General features: G+C 39.7%; 1 protein-coding gene across 1 annotated transcript in view; it reads right to left on the reverse strand.

Annotated features, from left to right (window-relative positions):
- Positions 1–6788: 6788 nt before the first annotated feature.
- Positions 6789–22079, reverse strand: part of slc4a8 (solute carrier family 4 member 8) — a 37047-nt gene continuing 21756 nt past the window's right edge. The window contains exons 7-25 of the mRNA XM_042499838.1: positions 21071–21159; positions 20308–20465; positions 20115–20202; positions 19202–19348; positions 18973–19073; positions 16014–16188; positions 15768–15901; positions 15420–15665; positions 13669–13774; positions 13093–13254; positions 11743–11856; positions 11495–11656; positions 11139–11390; positions 10968–11036; positions 10261–10434; positions 8614–8745; positions 8415–8518; positions 8049–8154; positions 6789–7863 (exon numbers count right to left, since the gene is read on the reverse strand). Coding sequence (XP_042355772.1) covers positions 7858–7863; positions 8049–8154; positions 8415–8518; positions 8614–8745; positions 10261–10434; positions 10968–11036; positions 11139–11390; positions 11495–11656; positions 11743–11856; positions 13093–13254; positions 13669–13774; positions 15420–15665; positions 15768–15901; positions 16014–16188; positions 18973–19073; positions 19202–19348; positions 20115–20202; positions 20308–20465; positions 21071–21159 — 2525 coding nt within the window. The 3' untranslated portion in view covers positions 6789–7857. The remainder of the gene's footprint in view (positions 7864–8048; positions 8155–8414; positions 8519–8613; positions 8746–10260; positions 10435–10967; positions 11037–11138; positions 11391–11494; positions 11657–11742; positions 11857–13092; positions 13255–13668; positions 13775–15419; positions 15666–15767; positions 15902–16013; positions 16189–18972; positions 19074–19201; positions 19349–20114; positions 20203–20307; positions 20466–21070; positions 21160–22079) is intronic.

Below are 22079 nucleotides of genomic sequence, written 5' to 3' on the forward strand. Positions count from 1 at the left end.
CTAATTAAGTCAAGTAGACCAAAAATTACTATAATTAAATAAAACAGAGACTGAATAGACTATGAGAATATATGTTAGTTTAGCTAATATATTTGACCTAATTTACTGTAATAGTTTTAATGAAATTAATATTGGTAAATTCTATGAATTTCAAATTTATTAGCAGTAGTAACATTTACTTTATTGTATAAAGTAAATTCTAGGGCGTTCCGCATTAATGTGTTAATATACGTACACAATGCACAATTAAAAAAAAAACAAAAAAACAAAAAATAATTTTAGTAATTGCTGGCCAACATTCTTGTATTAAAGAGAACGTACTGGGCTAAGTTTCTGAACTAGAGTGATGACACTGATATCACCTGAAACTAGAAGACGGAAGAAATCTGGTGGTACTCAACCATGTCATGCGATCTTCTCAGGAAGGAGGCTAAATAACGCTCCAAAGTTAGGATAAATTCTGGCAATTGAAAACCGGCATGGCCACTTCACAGGGCTCCCTTGACCTCTGACCTCAAGATATCTGAATGAAAATAGGTTCTATGGGCACCCATGAGTCTCCTCTTTACAGACATGCCCACTTTTTGCTAGTCCTATGAAGTTTTTTGCTGTTTTTTGATTCCTAATCAAGACAGTCTGATAAGAATTACTTCACCTTGTCAATATGCACTTCAAAACTGTTTGAAATGCAAAATAATGGATTTGAAATCATTTGATTACAAAATGCGATGAATCATGAAAAGTATTGAAATTCTGTGATAAAAAAAATTAACAGCCCTAGTAAATTCTATTAATAAAATCTCATAGTCTATTAACCTGTTGTTTTTTAAATTCAATTACATAAATGGTATTTTATATGTAATTGTAATACATAATCCTGACAATAGAACAAATAATTCATTTGAGTGTGTTTACCAACATGAAATTGGTATCAGTCTTCTCATCTAACTTTTGGCAAGAGGACAAATAGCTTTTATTCCTCATTTGCTGCTGAGGAGCAACTCACAATTTTACCACCTGAACCAAAGTGTTACCATGCGAATATACATATTTCCCACTATTTCAAACCATATTTCCAATGAGTATGAGTGTCAAACACAGCTGTATAAAACCCCATTCCATTCAGGTGTTTCACTTTCAGATATTTTGCATTAGACTCACTTTCATGCCTTAGTGGCAAACCTACATGGAAACAGAATCATTAATGTTATTGGTTACACCTGTGCTTGTACTGCTGTGGAAACCTCTTACTGCACAGGATAACTCACATGCAATCTTTATTTAGCTCAGATGCTCCATGGCAAATGAAAGACATTACAGACTATTTTAAACATAATTAATACCCACTAATGACTGCTAATCATTAAGCATTTTGTGGCAGTGGCAAAATGCATTCCTGTCTGCATTCCAGCTCCCGTTGGCTCTTTAGATTTCCTTGACAAAAACCACAGGACCTTCACATGAGCACAAAGGACTTCTTTGAATGCTTAAGTCTTAGGACAGAGACATTACCGCCAGGGTCTCTCAGCTGATTGGCCCTGTGCTGGCCATGGGCCATAATGATGCTGGACCCACATGATAATAATCAGTACACAGAACAGACATGCTCAAAGTACATAATGGATAAATATGATGACAACATTCAAACGCTGTGTGGGGGTTTCAACACAGCTTAACGGATCAGTCTGATGTTGCTGACTGAATTCATGAGGTTAAAGAAAAAAACCTAAATTATTTATTCCACCTCCCTCCTTCCACCTGATGTCACAGCTAACAGCTCATCCAATTGGTCGAGGCCAAAGCCCGCCAGCTGTTTGTAATCAGGAGCATTTGGGAGTCAGGATCACATGACGCCCTCAAGGCACACATGCACACATTGATATATACATACACAGTGCAGTGCATCTTTAACCTCACACCCCTTCCCAAAGGCTACTCCTTTGCAGCCAGGATCACCTCCAGATGTGCACACTGTGTTCTCACCTCAGGATGAAAAAAAAAAAAAAAAACAGGGGAGGGGTGCGGCACAAAGAGGGAGAGGACAGCGTAATGAAAATGGAAACAGCTCCAAGAGTTTGGGAGGAAGGAGCTTTAGAACCTTCATGTTCAGGATACAGTGATGGGACCAACGTTTGTCTTTCTTCAAATTATGTAACTTCAGTTTAAACTGATGTAAGGAGGGCAAAGTCCTCAATGAAGAATATACTTGAAAGGATTGTTACTCTGCTGCCTCCTAGTGGGACAAGTCCTTAAATACAGCAGTGTACTGAATATATATAAAAGCTCAAACATGTAAACACATGCATCTCTGACTGCCCAATCGGACTATTTAACCAAAAAGACACGAAGCAATAAGTAAAACAAGAGTTTGTTTCATTTCAACTGGAATTATTTATTTTTCCATCGTCAAAAATTAAATTACATATACATATAAAACATGTAGAATAATTTTGCTCCAGACTAATCATTCAGTGGTTGCAGAGACAAGGTATCGCTCTGTCTATGGCTCCAAGACTATGAGATTAAGGTTACTGCAAAACAGGCTCTCTTCTCCCTGAAAGCCTCCTGCTTTTCTATCTGTCTCTTTCATCCTTTTCTTCTCCTGTCACCCTGACTTTGTCCTTGAAAAAGACACAAGTTAAGTCTTATATTCAATAGATCATAGCCTCACACAGTGCACAGTCTTCACTTTTATCTACATGTAAAAATGAAGTCTTCTGGCAGGAGAGAAATTGAAACAGAGTCTCTAGCTGTATTTTTATGTGACGAGGAAACTGTACAAAATGGGGACACCGTGACATTGAAGTTTTCAAGACAGCCTGCACCTCATTAATGGCTTTTCTGTTTTTGGTTGGATGTAAGAGTCAGAAATGACAGCACAACAGGAAGTGGTTATGTATTCTATGACAGGCACACACATACTGCACGTATATTTATACTCACATCCATCGAAATGTGTATGACCTTCTCGGTCACACGTATATGCAGTAAACCTACAGTATAACAGTATGCTTACCATACATTCACATATACATTAATGATTTGAAAATCAAGTTTAAGACACATGATGCTTATTAAAATCACTTCAACAATTGCTAGTTCAGTTCTTTTGTTTGAGCACTTCTACAGTCATTGGATGTTTAAAAATGCTTTTCTCAATTTACACAGTTAATTTGCACTCACTCATGTTATTTAGAATATATATATTTACACAATGAATAATATTTAGTCATGCCATTTAATTAGTTTAGTGATGGGTCCTTGGACACACAAGACTATTCACATTCAAAAGTCAAAGCAGGAGTACATGACGGCAACACGATGTACAAAACTTTCATACGCGTCTTGGAGGAGGTATTACTGCATGTGGTGTTACAGTGATAGATTACTGTACTTGTGCACTTTGCTCTGAAGTCACTTGAATAAAAATGAAGGGAAATTTGGAGAAAATAGCCTTGAAAATCCTAATAAAACAACTCATGGATTGATATTTAATTGGACAGTCAAACAAGGACTTTCTAGATTTTAAACATGACTACTGTAATCTTTTTAATTAATGCATCCAATATTTTAAACGGATCATTTTCATAGATTTATTTATCTATTTTGTATTGAGTCTCTCATTAGTCTTTCCTTCTATTTTCCAATAATGTATCAATCATTGATTTATGAGCAGTTTCAAGGCTCCTCCATCGAGGACAAAAGAGGGACAATCACTGTTTATTGGACAAACCCCTGATGTCTCCCATCACAGCTCTTTGCTCCCTTTGATAACCATTAAATATATTTTATTGGATTCATTCCTATAAGCGTTTATTTTTCTTAGTTCATCTTGCTTATTACAATATATACAGAAAGTAAAGAGAACACATTGGAATTTCATATCTAAAAATAAATAACTTTAATAAATGATTGTAAAATCATTTAATTGCTTAATAGACGTCTTTAAAAGAAAATATATCAAATTCTTTATCTACAGAAAGTGCAACTACAAATAAAGTATTATTGGAGGTCATTCCTTCACACCACAATCTCTGCTCCCTTTGGCTCTCCGAGCTTTGAGGTGACACTGGTGTGTGTGAAACTCAACAAGAAGAGTCTTGTCCTAAAGTAAGTAAAGATTTGACTCTGATAATCGAAAAGAAGAGTGCACACGTTACAAAACTGTGTTTATCTGAACTGACATGTCTCAGGAATCCACATAATGAAGGAACGTGTGATAATGTCAAAATGTATCCTTTTAATTGAGTGTGGAATTTTGTACTTTTTTGGCACATGCAAAAGTGTTTTAGGCTTCAGATGTTGCATTTTCCTGAAATGCCTCTATTTAAAACAGGGATGGATAAAAAAAGAAAAGTTGCATTGGCAACCTTGACCTTAATAAATAAACAGCTGTAGTAAGGTGATTTGGGGTTGGATTTTGGGTAAATTATTGCTTAAAAGAAAGTACATCAACCACCTCAAAAATAATGAAATAATTATTACTTTATCTGATACTTAAAGGGCCACACACACTCACTGTCTCTCTCTCTTTCTCCCTCTGTCTCTCTCTCATTCTCTCTCTCTCTCTCTCACACACACACACACACACACACACACAGGCACGCACACACAAATATACACACATTCTGTACTTCTGCCTTTGTGGGGACCCTTATTTACATAAGGCATTCTCTAGCCCCGTACCATAACTTTAAACAGCACCACTGAATGCCTAACCTAGACCTAATTGTAAGATGAACCTTAAAACCAAGTCATAACCCTCAAACAGGCCTTTGAAGAAGTGAGGGCTAGTCAGAATGTCCCCGCTTTCCAAAACTGTCCTGACTTTGTCGGTAAAAATCATCAGTCCTCACTATGCTGAACAAACACATACATATACACACAACACACCATCTCGCTGCTCTGGTTTCTTCTCACCTGACCCCATTCAAAGTGCCTTGCAGGAGCATTCATTACTTGTCTGAGGTAAAGAAATAAGTCACTGTACGAACACATGACGAATATGCTGTAGAACGACCGCCATCCTGCACAATCATCAGTTCAAAGACAAACATCCATAAAGGGAAAAAGACAACACCTCAAAAAACACACTATTAATGCCGCTGCTTCAGCTGAAGTGGGTCTTCTAACATTTACAATTTTCAGTTCACATCATCACACAAAACTGACACAAAGTTTTATGCTCCCAAAGAGGATTTGTCCATGTGTTACTCAACCTGCAATGTATTGTTAAAATCTACCAAAAAAAATCAACCACATCATCACTATTAGAAAAAGAACACACTCATGGCACATTAATTAAAAAGACATTTAGTTGATTTAAGGAATGGTGATTGATAAACCCACTTACATTAATTAAAAGAACCTGGTTTGGTTTTAAAGGAGCATTTACTCTCCATCATATAGCCCAGCTAAGTGTACAGTGGAGAGGTGAAACTTGGGTGTTGTTTCTGATGAACAAAGGGGAGAAGAGAGGTTGTTGCTGTTATATGCATGTTTGTGTGTGTATGTTTGTGTGCACCTCTATCTTTGTGAGGATCAAATGTCCTTAAAGGAGCTCAATATCTCATTTAGAGCATTAATATAGAAGCAAACCGCTACTTCCTATGTAAGAATATCGTGGAGTAATGGTGTCCTGAGCAGAAAATTAAGTCACGCTCCCTCTGTGTGTTTTAAGTCCAAGTTCCTCCGTTAGTTGTTGTAGTTGAAGGTCCAGCCGTGCATGCATGTTAGTGCAAGTGAGTTACTGTGTGTGTATCCCTGGCTAGCTAATCACTGTCGCCATCTTCATATATCAGTTAATGTTTATAACACCATCTCGACCCAAAAGCAGCAATTCCTTAGGTTTGCTAGCACTCTTAGCATTGTCGCTGTTGTTAATCGCTGTTAGCACCATTAGCTACTAGCACCGTTGTTGCTAGATGCTGGCTCAGCCACTACCATGTTGAAAACCATGTGCACACAACCTGAATCACACTCTGAATCATAGATATGCTCTGAATGTTGTATGCAGCTCCTTTAACACGGATACTTAATATTCTTATATCAAAAGTGGATCAAAAGACTTGTATTTGGAAGGGATCACTTGTGATGTATTGACAATAAATTATCATCCAACTCTGCACTCCCCCTCAGCAGGGAGCTTTACAGCTTTTTTTCAGTCTAGCTTTACTAGTTTGTTTCACTTCTATGTTTTTAGCTGTATCCAGTAGATTTTTAGCAAAAGAGCTCTAAAAGCTTGAGTAACTGCTCACCACCAAACTGCTAAAAATTAAGTTAGCTACTAGCTGGTAAGCACAGTGTAGCATTTAGCAGCTAAATAGACAGATATATCCTCTAGGAGTTGGTAGAGACCAAAAACAGAGCTAAAAGCGGAGTAAATATTTGACTTTCATTCATAGGGGAGCCAGAAACATCGGATGAATGATAATGTTGCTCTGAATCTGTGATGTGTAAATAAGCAATTATTTGCTGATAAGTTTGCAATATTAATTTAAAATGTGATAATATGTCCATATTGGGTTTATATATTATTTTTGGTTCCCTCAAGTGGCCAAAATTTTTTTTAAAATATTATGCATTTTTAAACAGTAGTAAGATTTAATAGGCACATTTAAACTAATGCAGTTGTTAGTCCTCATTCATTATAATAAGGTGGACAAAATAATAAAAACATTAATTAAAACACACTACAATTAAACATTGCCACATATTTCATTCTCCAAAATGATTACAAAGTTGAATCATCACTTTTTTTTTTTAAATAGTTTAAATAAGAACAGGACATTATAACCTTGATGAGGGTATGATTTATTGCAGGGCAGTTGCATTAGGCTGCATCAGTTTTAGCTAGATGCACTTAAAATGACAACTGGGCATATTCCTAGTTTATATCTGTGCTAGGGATCAGTTTATTCTAGTATTAAATGAAAAGAATTTACTACAGCTATTTCGTTGATGTTTGGCAGTAAAGTCGATATTTATAGACAAACAGCAGCTGTGTCACCACGAGCTAAAAACAAACCATGCAGACTTTTTGGCTGACATTTTAGGAGACAGACCAGTGACACTGTGAATTACTGACTGACTGACTGACTGACTAACTGGTGTGTTGTGAGGCTGTTTGAGATGTCACGTGTAAATGAGTTTGAAATAAATGGACGCCTTTCAAGTGTGAATTAGAAAATGTCTCCATATCTCAGTGAAATCTCCAGGTCTGCCAGCAGCTGTCACGGTGTCCTCCATTATTTACTGTCAGCGTGCAGGAAGCAGCTCCAGGATGTGTCTCTAGATTACATTATCAGCCACAAATTAATTAAAGCTGAGATATTCGATACTATTGAATTTTCACTAGTGGATGCTGCTACAGGAGAAAATGCCCCAAGTTTCATCCTTTGTCATCCTTCAACCTCGCAATTACGATGGAAAGCCAGTGGCAGTGTAACACAAAGGACCTTCTTCCCTGTCTGGTTTAGTAGAAGGCTGAGAGTAGAAAGATAATGATGGTTGAGATTTACTTGTTAACTAGTTTAGATGGTTCAGGGGTCAGAGTTTGTATTAGGTTAGCACTGGTTTTTGTTTTAGGGAAATAAGATCTTATAAATATTTGCAGTCCTCACTAAGATAGAAGTGCATGTGTATGTCTATGAGCGTGAAAGTGTACTTCCTTCTCTTTGCTTGTATGTTTGCAGACAGTAGTGTGATGCGGTTAGCTGGTAGAAATCATCCAGACTTGTTTCTCTAAGCACTGAAGTGGCTGACAGTCAAAGCAGCCAAATTGCAGCGTCCTGTGGTCCAGAGCTACAGTCTGTCAGGACTGCAAACATCCTTTACTCGTCTATGAACGCGATCCCTTCAGTCCTATAAAGAAAAACAAAGAAACTCTAAATTAACACAGCACAGAAAAAAAGTTTGGCTGCTCCAGATTTACAACCACCAGTAGGGGCAACAATCACAAGGCACAAAAGAAGCGAGTGGCCATAATGTGAAGCAGGAATATTTCCATATGACAGCAGGGGGGGAGGAAAAAGAGGGTATGGCCTTGCCTTCTTAGCAACCACAGGACGAGTGTCCTTTTGATTGGAGTTGAGGGATTTCCACACGGTGGTTTTAGACATTTCATCAGATATATTAATATCAGAGGGATCACACCTGAGGAACAGGGAGAGGAAAAGGAGGGTAAGAGGAGAAAGAAGATAGTATAGGGAGTGAGCTGAGGCTTAGGGGGAGGTCACAGTGTGTTATTATTCACAGGGGGCACTCGAAAAACAGAATATCACACACCAAACAAGACAAGCATGCCAATAGATAAACATGAAGGTGGAGCATCTCTCATAATCTCACCACTCCAGTCATCTGATGTCCATCTGGTCCACTTTAGAGTGTGTGTAGGTGCATGTGTGTGTGCTCACCTGGGGTCATGTGCTTTGGGGGTCTGAACAGGCTTGCTGCTCTCCATGGGAATCTGAACAACAGTTGTATCTTCTTTCTTTGAGCTGAGCATAACCTGCGATTCCTACAAGACCGTGCCACAAACATATCCTGTCATAAGTGCTTAAGTGCACATTTATTTATGTTCATCTTTGTATTTTAAGATTTCATTTAGACTACCTCTTCTATTGTTTTGGAGGCATCATCCAGGTTTTTTTTCTTCCACTCAGGCATTAAGTCATCCAGGTAACTTAGCTCTCGCTTGGAGAAACACCAGTCCAGCAGTTTGCGGACGAAAACCAGAGCCAGCACCTTCAGGCACAGGAGGGAAAAAAATCTGTTATTTAAATGGACAGTCGAGTCACCAGATTAAAATGTCGGCATTGTACCAATGCCAGACCACAAATATGTGACATTTGTATGTTTTGTTTGTATGACATAGTTCAGATCTCATGTACTTGAGCTGAGGGGACAGTAGATGGTGTGACAAGAGGTCTTGACATTTCTAACCATGTTTGCAGCAACCAAACCAGGTATTTTTTAACAATAGTTTGGGACATGCCCATCTGTATTTGTACCGACAAAAGCAATTCTTTTTGTACAAGAATTTGGGAAGTGTCCTTTTTATGTCTGTAGTGACTAAAGCAAGTAGTTTTTTAAACAAGAGTTTAGAACATGACCAGCCATGTTTGTAGCATAAAAAGCGAGTATTATTAACAAGAGGTTGGGACATGTACATGTTTATAGCGACCAGACTGGCTATTTTTTAATGAACAATCATGATATTTTAGCTTGTAGTGACTAAACTGGGTATTTTTTAAGGGCTTGGTACATGTCCAAGTGTGTTTGTAGCAACAAAAGTGTTTGTTTTTTGTTTTTACTAGAGTTCAGGACATGTCCAGCTGCATGGTGCAGCAACCAACTGGGTATTCTTTAACAAGAGATTGGGACATGTATAGTCCTGGTTGCATTGGATATTTTATAATTAGAGTTCGGGACTTTTCCAGCTGTGTTTGTGTCATGATCTTAGGTTTTGTTGTAATTTATAACGTGTTTTACTTTAAAAGTCAAGCTCCTTATATCTCATGTCTTGTGTTACTTCCTGCCTTTGTCTGTTTCTCACTTGTTTTCTGACTCATCTGTCTTCTATCAGTCTTGTTAGTCTTTCCCTGTTCCCGGAGTCTCACCTGCACACCTGTTCTGTGTCAGTCTGGTTTGCTCCACCCTAGTGTTCCCTGCCACATCTTTGTTGTTAGCCAAACTCTGTTTCCCCCTCCTTTTGCCCATGTCTACCTACCCCAGCTGTGTCTTGTTCTTGTGTTTAGGTCCTTGTATATAAATACCTGTATCCCTGTAAGTTTCTCTGTGTTCTTCATTGTGATTATCCCTATGTTTATGCCGTTGTGTAATGCTCCGTTTCCTGCCTCGTCTCTTGTCTTCAGTTTTGGATTTCTTTCCCAACTTTTTCCCTTGTTTGTCATGTCATCCTGGTCGGTTTTCAGTTTAGTTTGGCTCCTCTTTCCTTTGTACTTAAAGTTTTTTTGCCTGCCTGTTTTGGAGCTGTTACAAGCATTAAAACTTGCGTCTTGTTAACGATCTACCTGCTGTTCTGCATTTGGTTCCTCATTCTGAACTGAGTTGAACAGTTTGTAGCCACAAAACTAGGTATTTTTTTAACAAGAGTTTGAGACATGACCAGCCATGTTTGAAATGTGAAACATAAAGGAAAACATGTCCAACATATATGGATTGTACAAATTTAACATATGTGTGGACATTTCCAGTGTAGTGATAAGAGAAAAGGGATGATAGTGGTGGTCAACTCACCATCATTGGGAAGATGATAGCAGCAGGTGAGGTCTTAATGACCCAGAGCAGCACCAGACAAGTGAGCTGGGTGACAGTGAACAGGTGCACCTTCCTCAAGGGGACGTGGCGCAGGTAGATGAAGTCAGGCTGGTGTTTCGCCGGCATGCCGAACAACTTTAGACGGTCGAAGAACTGAGGAGTGAATGCAGGTGGTGGGGGACGTTAGAGACAGAGAGGGTAAAGGAGAGAGACGAATTAATGAGAGCAGAGCAGGGAGGCAGATGGCGAATATGACAAGAGAGAGAAAGTGATTATGAATGACAAATTTAGTTAGATTAGTCTGACAATTAACTGTCAGGCCTCATTGAATTGTGCCGGAATTAATTGGATCAGGAGAAGGCATCACAGGGACAGCCACATTAATAAGAGGTTGGGATGGAGAGGGCCAAAGAACAACTCGGGGCATTTTGTGCTTAAATTACTCTTAATAATAACTATTAATATATAAAAAGTTGAATACACCTGTTCACATGATGGTGTGATTATAGCATCTTGCAAATTATTCATAGATTTTAGACTGTAAATAATAGACACTCACTGACACTAAAACTAGAGGATGCTAAAATCAGACATTTTGAAATTGTACTCATAGTGGCTTTACTGTGAATCATCATCACCATGGAGGGTAATTTTCCTGTGTCATATTCACAGATGTCATTTATTACCTGAATGCCTTTTAAGGAAGAGGCTCCCATGTAAAGGAAAACACCATACAGTACTGGCATAGGAATGAACTGGAGGGGGAAAAAAACATACACCAGTGACCTCTGATGAGTAACAAGATCAAAAATATTCCAGCCAGAGGAGGGCAGCATTGCGGAGCTTGTCTGACTGACCTGCAGGGCTCCAGTCATGAATACAGAGCAGCCCATGAGCAGGAAGATGACCAAGCCGGTGAGCCTCTGCTCTCTGATGCCCAGGAAGCGAGGCTGCTCTCCTGGAGCCGAGCTCTCTGACTCCAGCTTCAGGCTGTTGACATGAGAGATGGACAGGACCGTGGCTGCTACGAACCAGGGCAAGCCCATTATGGAGCACACTGCCAGCATCACCCCAACCATGAGCAGGTCCAGGTGATACCCACAGCCCTTCTGTATAATAGAGATGAGGACAGATTGTTACATGAGCTATGGTCTGCAGCTGGAGGGAACAGTGCATTGATACAGGTTCATAGGTCAGCTGTATTTTTTCTAACCAGCAGTTTGTGCTCTTTGCGGTTGATGATGACGGCAGTAATTTGTTGGTCCATGAAGATGAGGATGGTGCAGAGAAGAGCAGGAATAGCTGCAGCCAGGACTGTCCACCATGGGTTGCGTCCTATTGGACTGATAAACCAACCTCGGTCATCTCTGGTCGGCTGCGGGATCATATTAAAAAGAGTTAGTCCATATCTAAACCATGTGGCATTTTATAGCAAGGTTCTAATCAGAAATTCCTCTATACCTTGAATTTGCTGGGCACCTTTAACTTCTGGGAGGGCACTCCAATGGCATAGTCGAGCAGAACCATGACGGCAATGGTGAGGAACACTGCAAAGTCACTGATCATGGACCTCACCTTGACATGGGAGACAAGGAACAAACAGAGCTCAGTGGTTACCAATGTGGTATGTTAAGGGCTGGCGCTACCAAGGGTGGGACAGGAGGGCCAAGGGAGCCATGGTAACCATGGTGCAATTGCTGGATCCTTGTGGCAGAAATATCTGAAGGCTGACCATCCTGCCTGTAAGGCTGTGGCACGCTCATGTTTTAAGCTAAAAAAAATTAAATCTGGTGAAACTAGACAGCCTAAGGCATGGGTTGGTGGCAATCATGTTTGCATAGCTTTGAAGAAAGGGGAGGGGGTGTAAATTACACTCCAAAATTATACTATATTTTGGCAAATGAATAAACTGGCATGGTCATTTTCAAAGGCATCTCTTAAGCTCTTATCTCTAGATATGTGAATAAAAATGAGTTCTGTGGGTACCCACGGGTCTCCCCGAGTCTCCCCTAAACTTGAGTGGGCTTATTCCCAGTAAATTATTTGTTCCTTCCAATCAATGTATTGCTTCAAATTACAGCTGTATATTTGTCTTTTTAAGGAAGAAGGACAAGCCTATTTGGCAAACAGTGAACGGCAAAACATGTATAGAAACATAACACATTAAGGGTCCTGTGTGTAGGATTTAGTGGCATCAAGCACTGATGTCGTAGATTACATCTGAAACTTCTCTCAGCATGTAGGAGTACTATCATGGCCGACGAAAGACTGCAATTGGCCCTGTCTAGAGCCAGTATCAGGTTCAATCTAGGCTACTGTAGAAACAACAAGGTGGACTCTGTTGAGGTGGAATAAATAAACAGCTCATTCAAAGCTCATGAAAAACGCTACAATTCGTCTTTTCAGGTGACTACACTAATGAAAACAAAGATATGAATATTATTCTCAATTTCTGCCAATATATCCCCCTAAATCCTACACAATTGACCATTAAGTAAAAACTGCTTTTAAACTCAAAATGTTACTGTACTGTACTGGTATTAATCTATGCACATCAGATAATTAGTGATATTAACTGTAAAATTAAAAAAACAAAGTATGTCAGTGAACTATTGCTTCACTCTCTATACTGACATAGTTTTCAACTAGCCTGTATACTACAGCATAGCAACCCCTGTAATTCATGACTTTTGGTTTGTTGTCACTCAAAATTTTCACTGGCCCCAAAACTGGCCACCCAAATGAAAAATTCCCTCTGTTGAGTTTCACAATGTCTGGTGACACCTTTGCTAAGTCATACTGGTTGATTACCTTGGTCGGGAAATAACGACTTGTCTTGAATTGTTTGAGAAAGGCAGACATAAAGAAGGTCGAGAAGAACAAGATGGTAGACCAGAAGAGAACATCTGGGGTGTAGGGGCCATGGTGGCCACAAGCCGTCCCAACGAAGTGGCCCTGCAGACTGATACACTCCTGCAGAGATTCACAGAGGTTACATAAGAACAAATTTGTCTCAGTTGACTCAAGAAAAAATAGATCTAAAGAATGTTTTATCTAAATGATCTGACAGACAACAGAGTCTACAAAGCTTAAAGAAAAAACACAGTACAGAAGAAATGAGGAGCCTTTGGTGTCCTCAGTCACACACACACAGCAGTAAAAGGTTAATCGATTGAGTGTCCTTGTCAGTGTTTGCAAAGGTCCTTAAGAGAGGTTAGCTGCTCAAGGGAAGGTGAGGGGGTTAGTTGAATGTTAACAAAAGTAAACACGTCGGAGCAAATGCAGTGTGTCCTCTCATGTGGAAGTCACACTGAGATTAGGCGTGAAAGCGTGTGTGTGTGTGTGTGTGTGTGTGTGTGTGTGTGTGTTTCCACATAGTTACGTTACCTTGACAGTAAGGTTGGTCCAGGGTACAGCAGAGGGTGTGATGTTTTTCTCGCTCCACAGTTCTAAGGTTTTGTTACTGGGGTTATCAGGCTCTGCACACCTACAGCTACACAGACAGCACAACACATGAAAAATCTGTATTTTTTTTCTTACAAAATAACTTACATTAAAATGATGGGCTTGCATGCTCACTTAGATAAGGCCAGACATAAAGACAGCTGCACGCAAGGATGTGATCTGAAGGCTTGCAGAGGAGAGCAGAAAAGAGGAGACAACAAGGGCGAAGCCAGAAAGAGAGGAGATGCTTCAAGAAATAACGATGGTTATATAGTATTAGCCATGGATTCCCCCAGCTTAGCAGCACGGTGTAACCACTGTGACCTGCTTTTGTCCTGCCTTCAGCACAGTGTCATACCACACAGGGAGCATTTCAGAAGCAGAGTGTTTTGCCTACCCGATTTTGTAGACCTGCAAATTTTGTTGATATAGTCATTTTACCTTGATATATATGTGCTTGTACCATAAATAAGTAGGCTATGTCATGATGTGCACAAGTGTTTCCAGCTGCCTCTCTGTCAGCTTCGCTAAACTTGTATTAAATTAAGGCCCTTGTGTCTATTTTGCAAGTTTTGATGTTGCTTTTTGTTGTTGGCTTTGGACGCTGGAAGGGTGTAGCTGTGATTTGCTCATCAGCATGAGGAATTCAACTCACCAGTCTGTAAACTCTCCTTTGCCGACTTCTAGATAGCCAGCTGCTAGCTAACCAGGTGGAGGCTTTCCACTGTAAACAACAGTAAACATCGAGGAAAGACTGAGAATTAATGGGAACCAGCGACATTCAACCTGATGACTCTCTCTATATATACTGACCTAGGAGAGCAGAGGACTCTAGTGAGAGCAGGAGAAGGAGGTATGTGCTTTGCAGTAAATAAGGACTGGTGTCTCGGTTGGAATGTGAGGTGCTGTCCTGTTCCTGCTGTGGGTCATTGCTATATGCTGTTCAAAGACTTTATTCGGAAGAGCAACCATATGGCCAACATGTTGAGGTCCGGATGTGGTGACAGTTAAATCATTACCCAACCAGAGGTCATTGATCACCAGACCCATGAGGAATCATGGACAATTATAAAGCAGCAGCCAACAATGTAAGAAGACACAACTAAAGACTACATTACAGTGCACAAGTTATGAAGCTGATGGGATCACATTTCACAAAAGTTATTGATTGATCTGTAGTTAATTACTTTTTTCTCTTTCTGTTTCAATTCATTGTTTTTATTTCATACTTTGTTTTGCTGTAGCCAAGTTAAAAGTCTAGTACTGAATGACATGCATCAAAGATTTGTTGTTGTCTTTTAGTTGTTAAAATACATTCATCCTCATAATTGTTCTCTGTTTATTGTTTATTTTGAAAATTGACCAGAAGATGCAGTTCCACTTCTTGCTTGGAAGGATTTGCCCTAGGCAACATATTGCAACTCCATCAGAAATAAACTTTGTCTATAATTTTCAATGGAGCAGAGTCTAAAGACTTTTCTGAGAAGCTTTTGAAACGTGCTGCAGTCTGTCTGGTGGAATCACAAACATTGTCTACAGTAACTCTGATTAGATCCAGCAACTATGTTGCAGCTGTAATGCGGAAGCTGTCCCACTGGAATCCAGTGGTTAGAGAAGAACAATGCACAGAAAAAAACAATGAACAATGAAAAATCTACCAGGTGAGCCAGCAGAATGAACATTTGGTTACTCACTACGCCATTGTGAGTTTGTCCAGATCGCTGTGTGCATTGAAGGGGTAGACTTCTCCCAGGTGGAAGAGCTTCTCCAAGGCCTCGTAGATAAAAATCAGGCAGATAAGGGCTGCAAAGGCCTCCTCTGTGAACCGAGTGATGTAGCACACCAGAGAGCTAGCATCAGTGGCAACCAACACCAAACACAGCAGGGCCGTCCACAGTCCAATGCAAGTCCTCAGCGACAGATAGGACAGGCCGTAGTCCCTGATGTGAAGGGAAAGGAGACGAATGACGGGGATAATATAATCTGTCAGCAAAGGACTGCGGTGCTGATAATGAAAATGTCACCGTTGTTGTAATACGTACTTGCAGAACTTGAAGAGGATTTTCTCAAAAACCAGCACAGGACCTGTGCTGCCCAGAATGGTGAGGGGTTGACCAGCAAACACAGAGTAGGCTACTCCAGTCATAGATGCACCGAGTAAAGACTCTATGGCACTCTACAACACATAGTGGAAACAGTGTATGTCTTGTATGCAGTAGCATCTGCACTGTTCATAGTGTAATTATAATGCAGTATGTGACTTTGTCTGCGTGTGTGTGTGCTCTTACAATGCGTCCCTCTGTCGCCTCCCCCAGCAGTCCTCCAAAGGTAATGACAGGAGACATGCAGGCACAGTAGAGGAAGAGGAAGGAGGCCACACACTGGAGGCTTAGACCATCCTTAAAGTCACTCAGATAGAACGGAGCTTTCCTCTTGATGTCCAATATAAGTCCGCCAAACAACCTGGTCACAGCACACAACAAAAGAAGATAGGTGCCCAAAGTTCAGAACACAATTTGGTTAAGAGATTTTGAATTGATACATCGTAAAACCACAGATCGGTGTGTTTGATAGAGTTCTCTGTTGCACCTGTATTTACACCTATCAGTGATGTCACAGTATCCAGAAGTACATTTCTACATCACTTCATCATGGTGAAAAGTTAAACCACAGGAAGTCTGAAAAACATTTTTTTCAGGGAATGTTACTTGGTTTTGGTGTGTTTGTCTTTCAGGCAATCACATTTGGGCTGTCACTTGCTTGTCTCACCTCAGCTCCTCACTAATCCAAATTTAGATTTGATTGCCCCAGGAACTGTCAAACACGGTGGACAGTGCTATCTTAGCCTCAGGCTTTCACACATCCCTGCAGTGAGCATAACAAGTGCTAAAACTAAGGCCAGTGTACAGGGTGGAGGGCTCTGGGGCTCTAGCCCTCAATATTTTGACAAGTCTTTTAGGTTTTTAAAATACCTTCAACTTTGTTTCATTCACATAATAACCTATGCAGACATTGTTTATCCTACTGTGTTATTTCGCTAGGACATCTATATAAGTGGATAGATATTCTTTTGCTGACCTAAAATTCAATTCAGAGTATTGAAGACCATATTTGCTGGGCATCATTGGAGATCTTCAATTCACAGTCAGAGCAGCTCAGATTATTATGGCATGGATTTAAAGGTCCCATGTCATGCTAATTTGCAGGCTCATATTTATATGTGGGCTTTCTACTAGAACATAATTACATTTTCCAAAAGACATATTTTTTTCTCACACTCTCTGAATATACCTGCTCTCTGTTTTACCCTCTGAAACACTCTATTTCAGTGCCTGTCTCTTTAAGTTCCCCACTCCTGAAAACCCAGTCTGCTTTCATTGCTCAGCATTTCCGGCTCTTTCACATCTGCGCTCTCGATGTCTTTGCGCCATCATTACAGCTTGGAATGACTGTCACAACACTGTAGCAGCAGTTTCTGTTTTATATAGAACTGCGACATCACAACTTCCTGTAAATCCTGACGGCTCATTTAAAGTCAGTTTCTGAATACTGATTGTGTGCATTCCTCTTTGGATTGAGTGGTTTTTACACTTCTCACAGTATTTATAAAGCACCTATAGAGAACCTCAGTAATGAGTCCTAAAATCTGTTTCATTTCAGCACCTCCAGTTCCTGGATCTCAAAGTCAATGGATTTTTTGAATGGGTTTTTGGTTACAAGCTTTAAATTAGATCTGTGGTTAACATTAGCTTAAGAGATTTTCACATTTTGTTCTACGACATAAAATACGTCAGTAAGTACTACACTTGCAAACTTTAAAGCTTTTATTTGTCTTGAAAAAGACAGTTGCTAACAAGTGGCTAAATGACACGTCATCAAGCCTAGCTGTGCTGAACACGGCTTTACATTCTCTTAGCGGTGGTGACACAACTGTAGTGTAGTTCATTTTAACCTAGAAATAGCCTTTTACATCTGGTGATTAGATTTAGGCTTAAAAAAAATAAGTATCATAAATGTTTGTTTGTTGTCTTATTTTCTGCAATGATTCAAACTCCAAAGTAAAAATCCCATAGGCTTTTTGATGAGGGAAGCAGGGCGACGTAAGCTTCTGGGTTGGCCTACAGAAAAAACATCTTTGCTGGGGCACTCTGTACCTTTTATAAAGAAAGAAATTATGGAAGTCTGACTCTTACAATATGGGACCTTTTTATATTGATAAGATGTATCACATAAACATGAACTCTACTCCAGCTGTCACAGTCTGCTGTGTCCTGATGCTTTGAGACCTTTGGGAAGACTGGACTAAGTGTTGAGACTTATTTCAGTTGCCGTCATTAGTTTGTCTTTGTCTTCACTTGGAAGACTTGTATTTAAGCCCTGGTTTTCAGTTCAGTTTTTGTTGGAGCCTTGACTTGGTTGTGTGATGTTCAGTTGCAGTTTCATTGACATAAAAAGTGGTCTTTTAAGTTCCCTGTGAACTGCAGTCTCTGCATTTGGGTCAACCAGCTCTGCATCTCACACAGCGCATTAAAGCAAAATAGGTTAATGTATATGTGTGTTTAAGTAATGCTGTGTATGCCAAATTTCTACCCCTCCCCTGTTATGTTACTTAAAAATAGTAACATCAGACCACTTTGCCTCTCTAAGTGGCAAGTATAGAATTTAGTCATCCATAATGTTTGTTGTGTTGTGTTTCAGAATAATTAAGAGAACAATGAGATACTAAGGGTGTGTTCAGAGTGCCGAAGCGCTCTCTGGCACAAACTTAGAGCACTGTTGGAATGTACCATAGAACGCTCCTTGTTTTTTTTTTTAAACAACAGCTCTCTTATTTAACTATAGAGCATCAGATTAAATTTATGAATGAACCCCAAATAGGATGTAGGCTTTACGGGATGATTTTTTTGGAAACTGTCATGTTTTCCCGCAAATGAAATACAGACATTCTATTATCTCAGAATAGTGCATAAAGCTGCCATAAATGGGAAAGAAATCTCCCCAGGGGAGCATGACTCCATACCTTCCAAAGTTTGGGCTGAATCTTTACATCTGGCTCTGCCCCTCGCTTAATCTTTTTTTTTCAGAGAAGTTTTTTTTTTTTTTTTTTATGACAGCATATCATCATATTCACATTTTGTGGGTGATAACATCTTTGTTTTTGACACCTAAATTTAGCCTCTATATTTTTTCCATGTATTAAAGACGCCGATACTGAGGCAACAAGCTTGTACAATCAGTCTGAATTACCTTCCAGTTCTCTGCAGCTCCGGCCCGTGGTGCTCTGCATGTAGTTCTTCCTCTACTTGGCAGACTGTGCCATTAGGGACTCCTGGCATCTTTCTTTTCTCCTGTAGACACCCAATAACAGTTCAAGAACAGACAACAGACACCCATCTTGGTTAAACTGCACCTAATCAAAGTTGTAGCTAAAATTCAAACCCAAAAAATAAATTTCTGTGACATCATAGCTGTGTACCTGAGAGGGGACATTCTTTGGGGGCTCGATGCGGATCGAGGGGTCCCACTCTCCTGGCGGTAGGACCGTCACCTGGTCCAGGAATTCATCTATCCCAGCCAGCAGGTCACCTCTGTCCTTTGCCTTATAAGCTACATCATGGAAGATCTGGTCCAGACAAAAGTGAGGGACAGAGGAAACTTAACCACCTGGCTTTGCACCACAGATCCAGAGATTTTATTTGTTCAGTGAAGGTTTATGAAATTAAACTTTAATCAACAAAGCTAATAAAAAAAAATTGATCACACCTGCTAATAAGTCTTAGCACAGTTTCAGGAAGCTAACCAGTACCATTTGTTTTGGGCATGTCCAAAAGTAAATGCCTTTTTGCAAAAGATTTATTTAGGATTAGCGACTATTTTGGTGACAACAGTTAAATTTAAGTGGGATGAGCTCCTTTTTGGACTTTTACTTTCAACGCCTACAAATATTAAAACCAAATACTTAATTGGAATACTGAGTTTAACTGCTAGAAAAGCAATTTCAAGGAAATAGCTTCAGCCAGATGCCCCATCTATAGAGATCTGGTATGATATCATTTATAAAAATCTTTGCAATGGAAAGAATTGCTTTTTAAAGAGGCTTCGGGAATTTTAGCAAATTTGGAAAAAGTGAAAAATGTATATTCCCCTATATGGCCTTCCTTTGTTAAAATAAGCGCTTTAATTGCATTTTGATTTATGTCAAATTCAAAGCACCCCATGTTCTATGTTTGTTCTATTTGTGTTTCTACCTGGTTATAAAAAAAAAGACAGGGAAGAAAAACGGTTCACTCTGTAAATGCACTTAACTGACGATGACTGTGTGACTGTTGCTAGTAAGTGAAACCAAATAAAGAAAAACAAAAAGATTTTAATTAACAGAGCATTTGTACCTCATCCGTCATGATGGTCGCCATAGAGCGTCCAATTTCGTGGTATTGCTGAGCTTTTCCATCTGGGCCCAGGAGAATGAAGAGGAACCTGACATTTGTCAGCAGATGATTTAGAATATGTAAATCATCCTGTGATTATAGACTCCACATAATTAGATGTTATGACTAAACCATTGTTTGTGTTGCCGTCTACCTGGTTGGTATGGGGACCTCAGTGAGTCCGGTGAGCAACACAGCCGGAGAGAGGCGGACAAAGGCCACAATTGGCCTTTCTAGGAAGTCCAGTTCTCCTACCAGTACATTAGAGGCCTCTGCACCTTCTGGAATCTTCTTCATGAAGTGCATGTCCACCTGGTGAAACAAATCAAAAGTCAAGGTCAGTTAAAAATACATTAAAAAATACTTCATACCTACAGAGGCAATTATTATATTTTTTTTAGCATTCTGTAACTTTAGAACTAACAGTGCTAACGGAAATGCCTTCGCCCACCACAGGTGCAGCCTAATGCCAGAGAACCGGAGCTAGCATTTCAGTGCTTGGGGTATTATATCCACTCGAAATCTCTGGTGGAATTAATGGCTAAATGGAAGCTTTTATCTGTGTCCTGTGTGGCTCTTCTTATCAGTCTTTGCAGTGATGTGCTGCTGCTGCGGGATGCACTTTGAACAAGTGTAGTTCTCCTGTTATTTCACAGGGGGCACTCTGTGACCTAGTTGATGACGTTGACAGCACACCAGACATTGATTACAGATCTTAGCGGGATGCTACAGAACATCATGCGCAGAGCTGATGTCCCCGTACAACCAAAAAAAGATCTTAAGCTGTCAGATGTGTTATTTATATCTACCCTTTCGGAAAGTCATAGTCTATTGTCTTCACAGCGCCAATCCATGTGAGTAAACAGTGTGCACTGAGAAACTGCACACATTTAATAAAGGGAAAACTGCTTGTTTACCTTGCTGAGGTCGACTTGGGTGCTGTCCTGTCCGCCACCATTCTTAGCGGGCTCTACAGCTGGAGGAGGCTGTGGAGATGTGGCTGACCCTGTTAGACAGCAAAAATGTGGGTGGGCATATGTGTGTGTATGTGTGTTTGAAAGAGAGAGAATCAGGGTTAGTGCATATATCTAAAAATCTATGATGGCAGAAATGCTTAGCTGCCAATATAGCCCATTTGCTTGGAACCGTTTTTGGCAGTCTGTCCCTGAAAGCATAAGTGCCACTGCTCAGAGATCAAGCTTGTCTACGGGTCTGTCTGTTACTTAATCTTGTTGCTTTTAGTCTCCTCCTGCCTACTTTAATTCCCCAGTGTTTCTCCACCAATCATTCTGATCGAAAAATGAATAGTAATCTTATTTTCAAGAAGAGCTGTCTTTGACTAAAGATGTTATAATTCAACTCATATTTCTTCAGACCTTAAAGGAATATTTCACCTCCAAAAGGATCATTTGTGTGCCAGTTGCTCACCCCATGTTACACTGAATGTAAGAAAAACACTTTGTTTATCTCACATGCCTCCACAATGAACAAAGAATCCAAAAAGGGAGAAATCTCTTGATATTGTGGGCAATAATTAGCGACAGCAAAACTATATCAAGACATGCATTTACACACTCTCACATAACTCCTGACATACCAAGTCTCGTTTATCCAGTGGTATGCTCAGTTCTTCCCAAACACATGTATTTTTGCTAAAACACTTGTGCTTCTTATGCAGGGGTGTTTTTTTTTTTATTATGTGTTTGGGAAGTACTGAGCATACCACTGGATAAATAAAATCTGGATTATACTGCATGAGTTGTGTGAAAATTTGTATTCTAAAGTTTTGATATAGTTTCTTGCTATTAAATGTAAACTGTTACTTTTCTCCATTTTTGGATTCTTCGTTCACCATGGAGGCATGTGAGAAGTTTCCTTACAAATTCAAGGTAGCACGATGTGAGTCATTGATATAAAAATGATGGA

This window comes from Plectropomus leopardus, chromosome 2 (assembly GCF_008729295.1).
Source record: "Plectropomus leopardus isolate mb chromosome 2, YSFRI_Pleo_2.0, whole genome shotgun sequence".
Taxonomy (NCBI): domain Eukaryota; kingdom Metazoa; phylum Chordata; class Actinopteri; order Perciformes; family Serranidae; genus Plectropomus; species Plectropomus leopardus.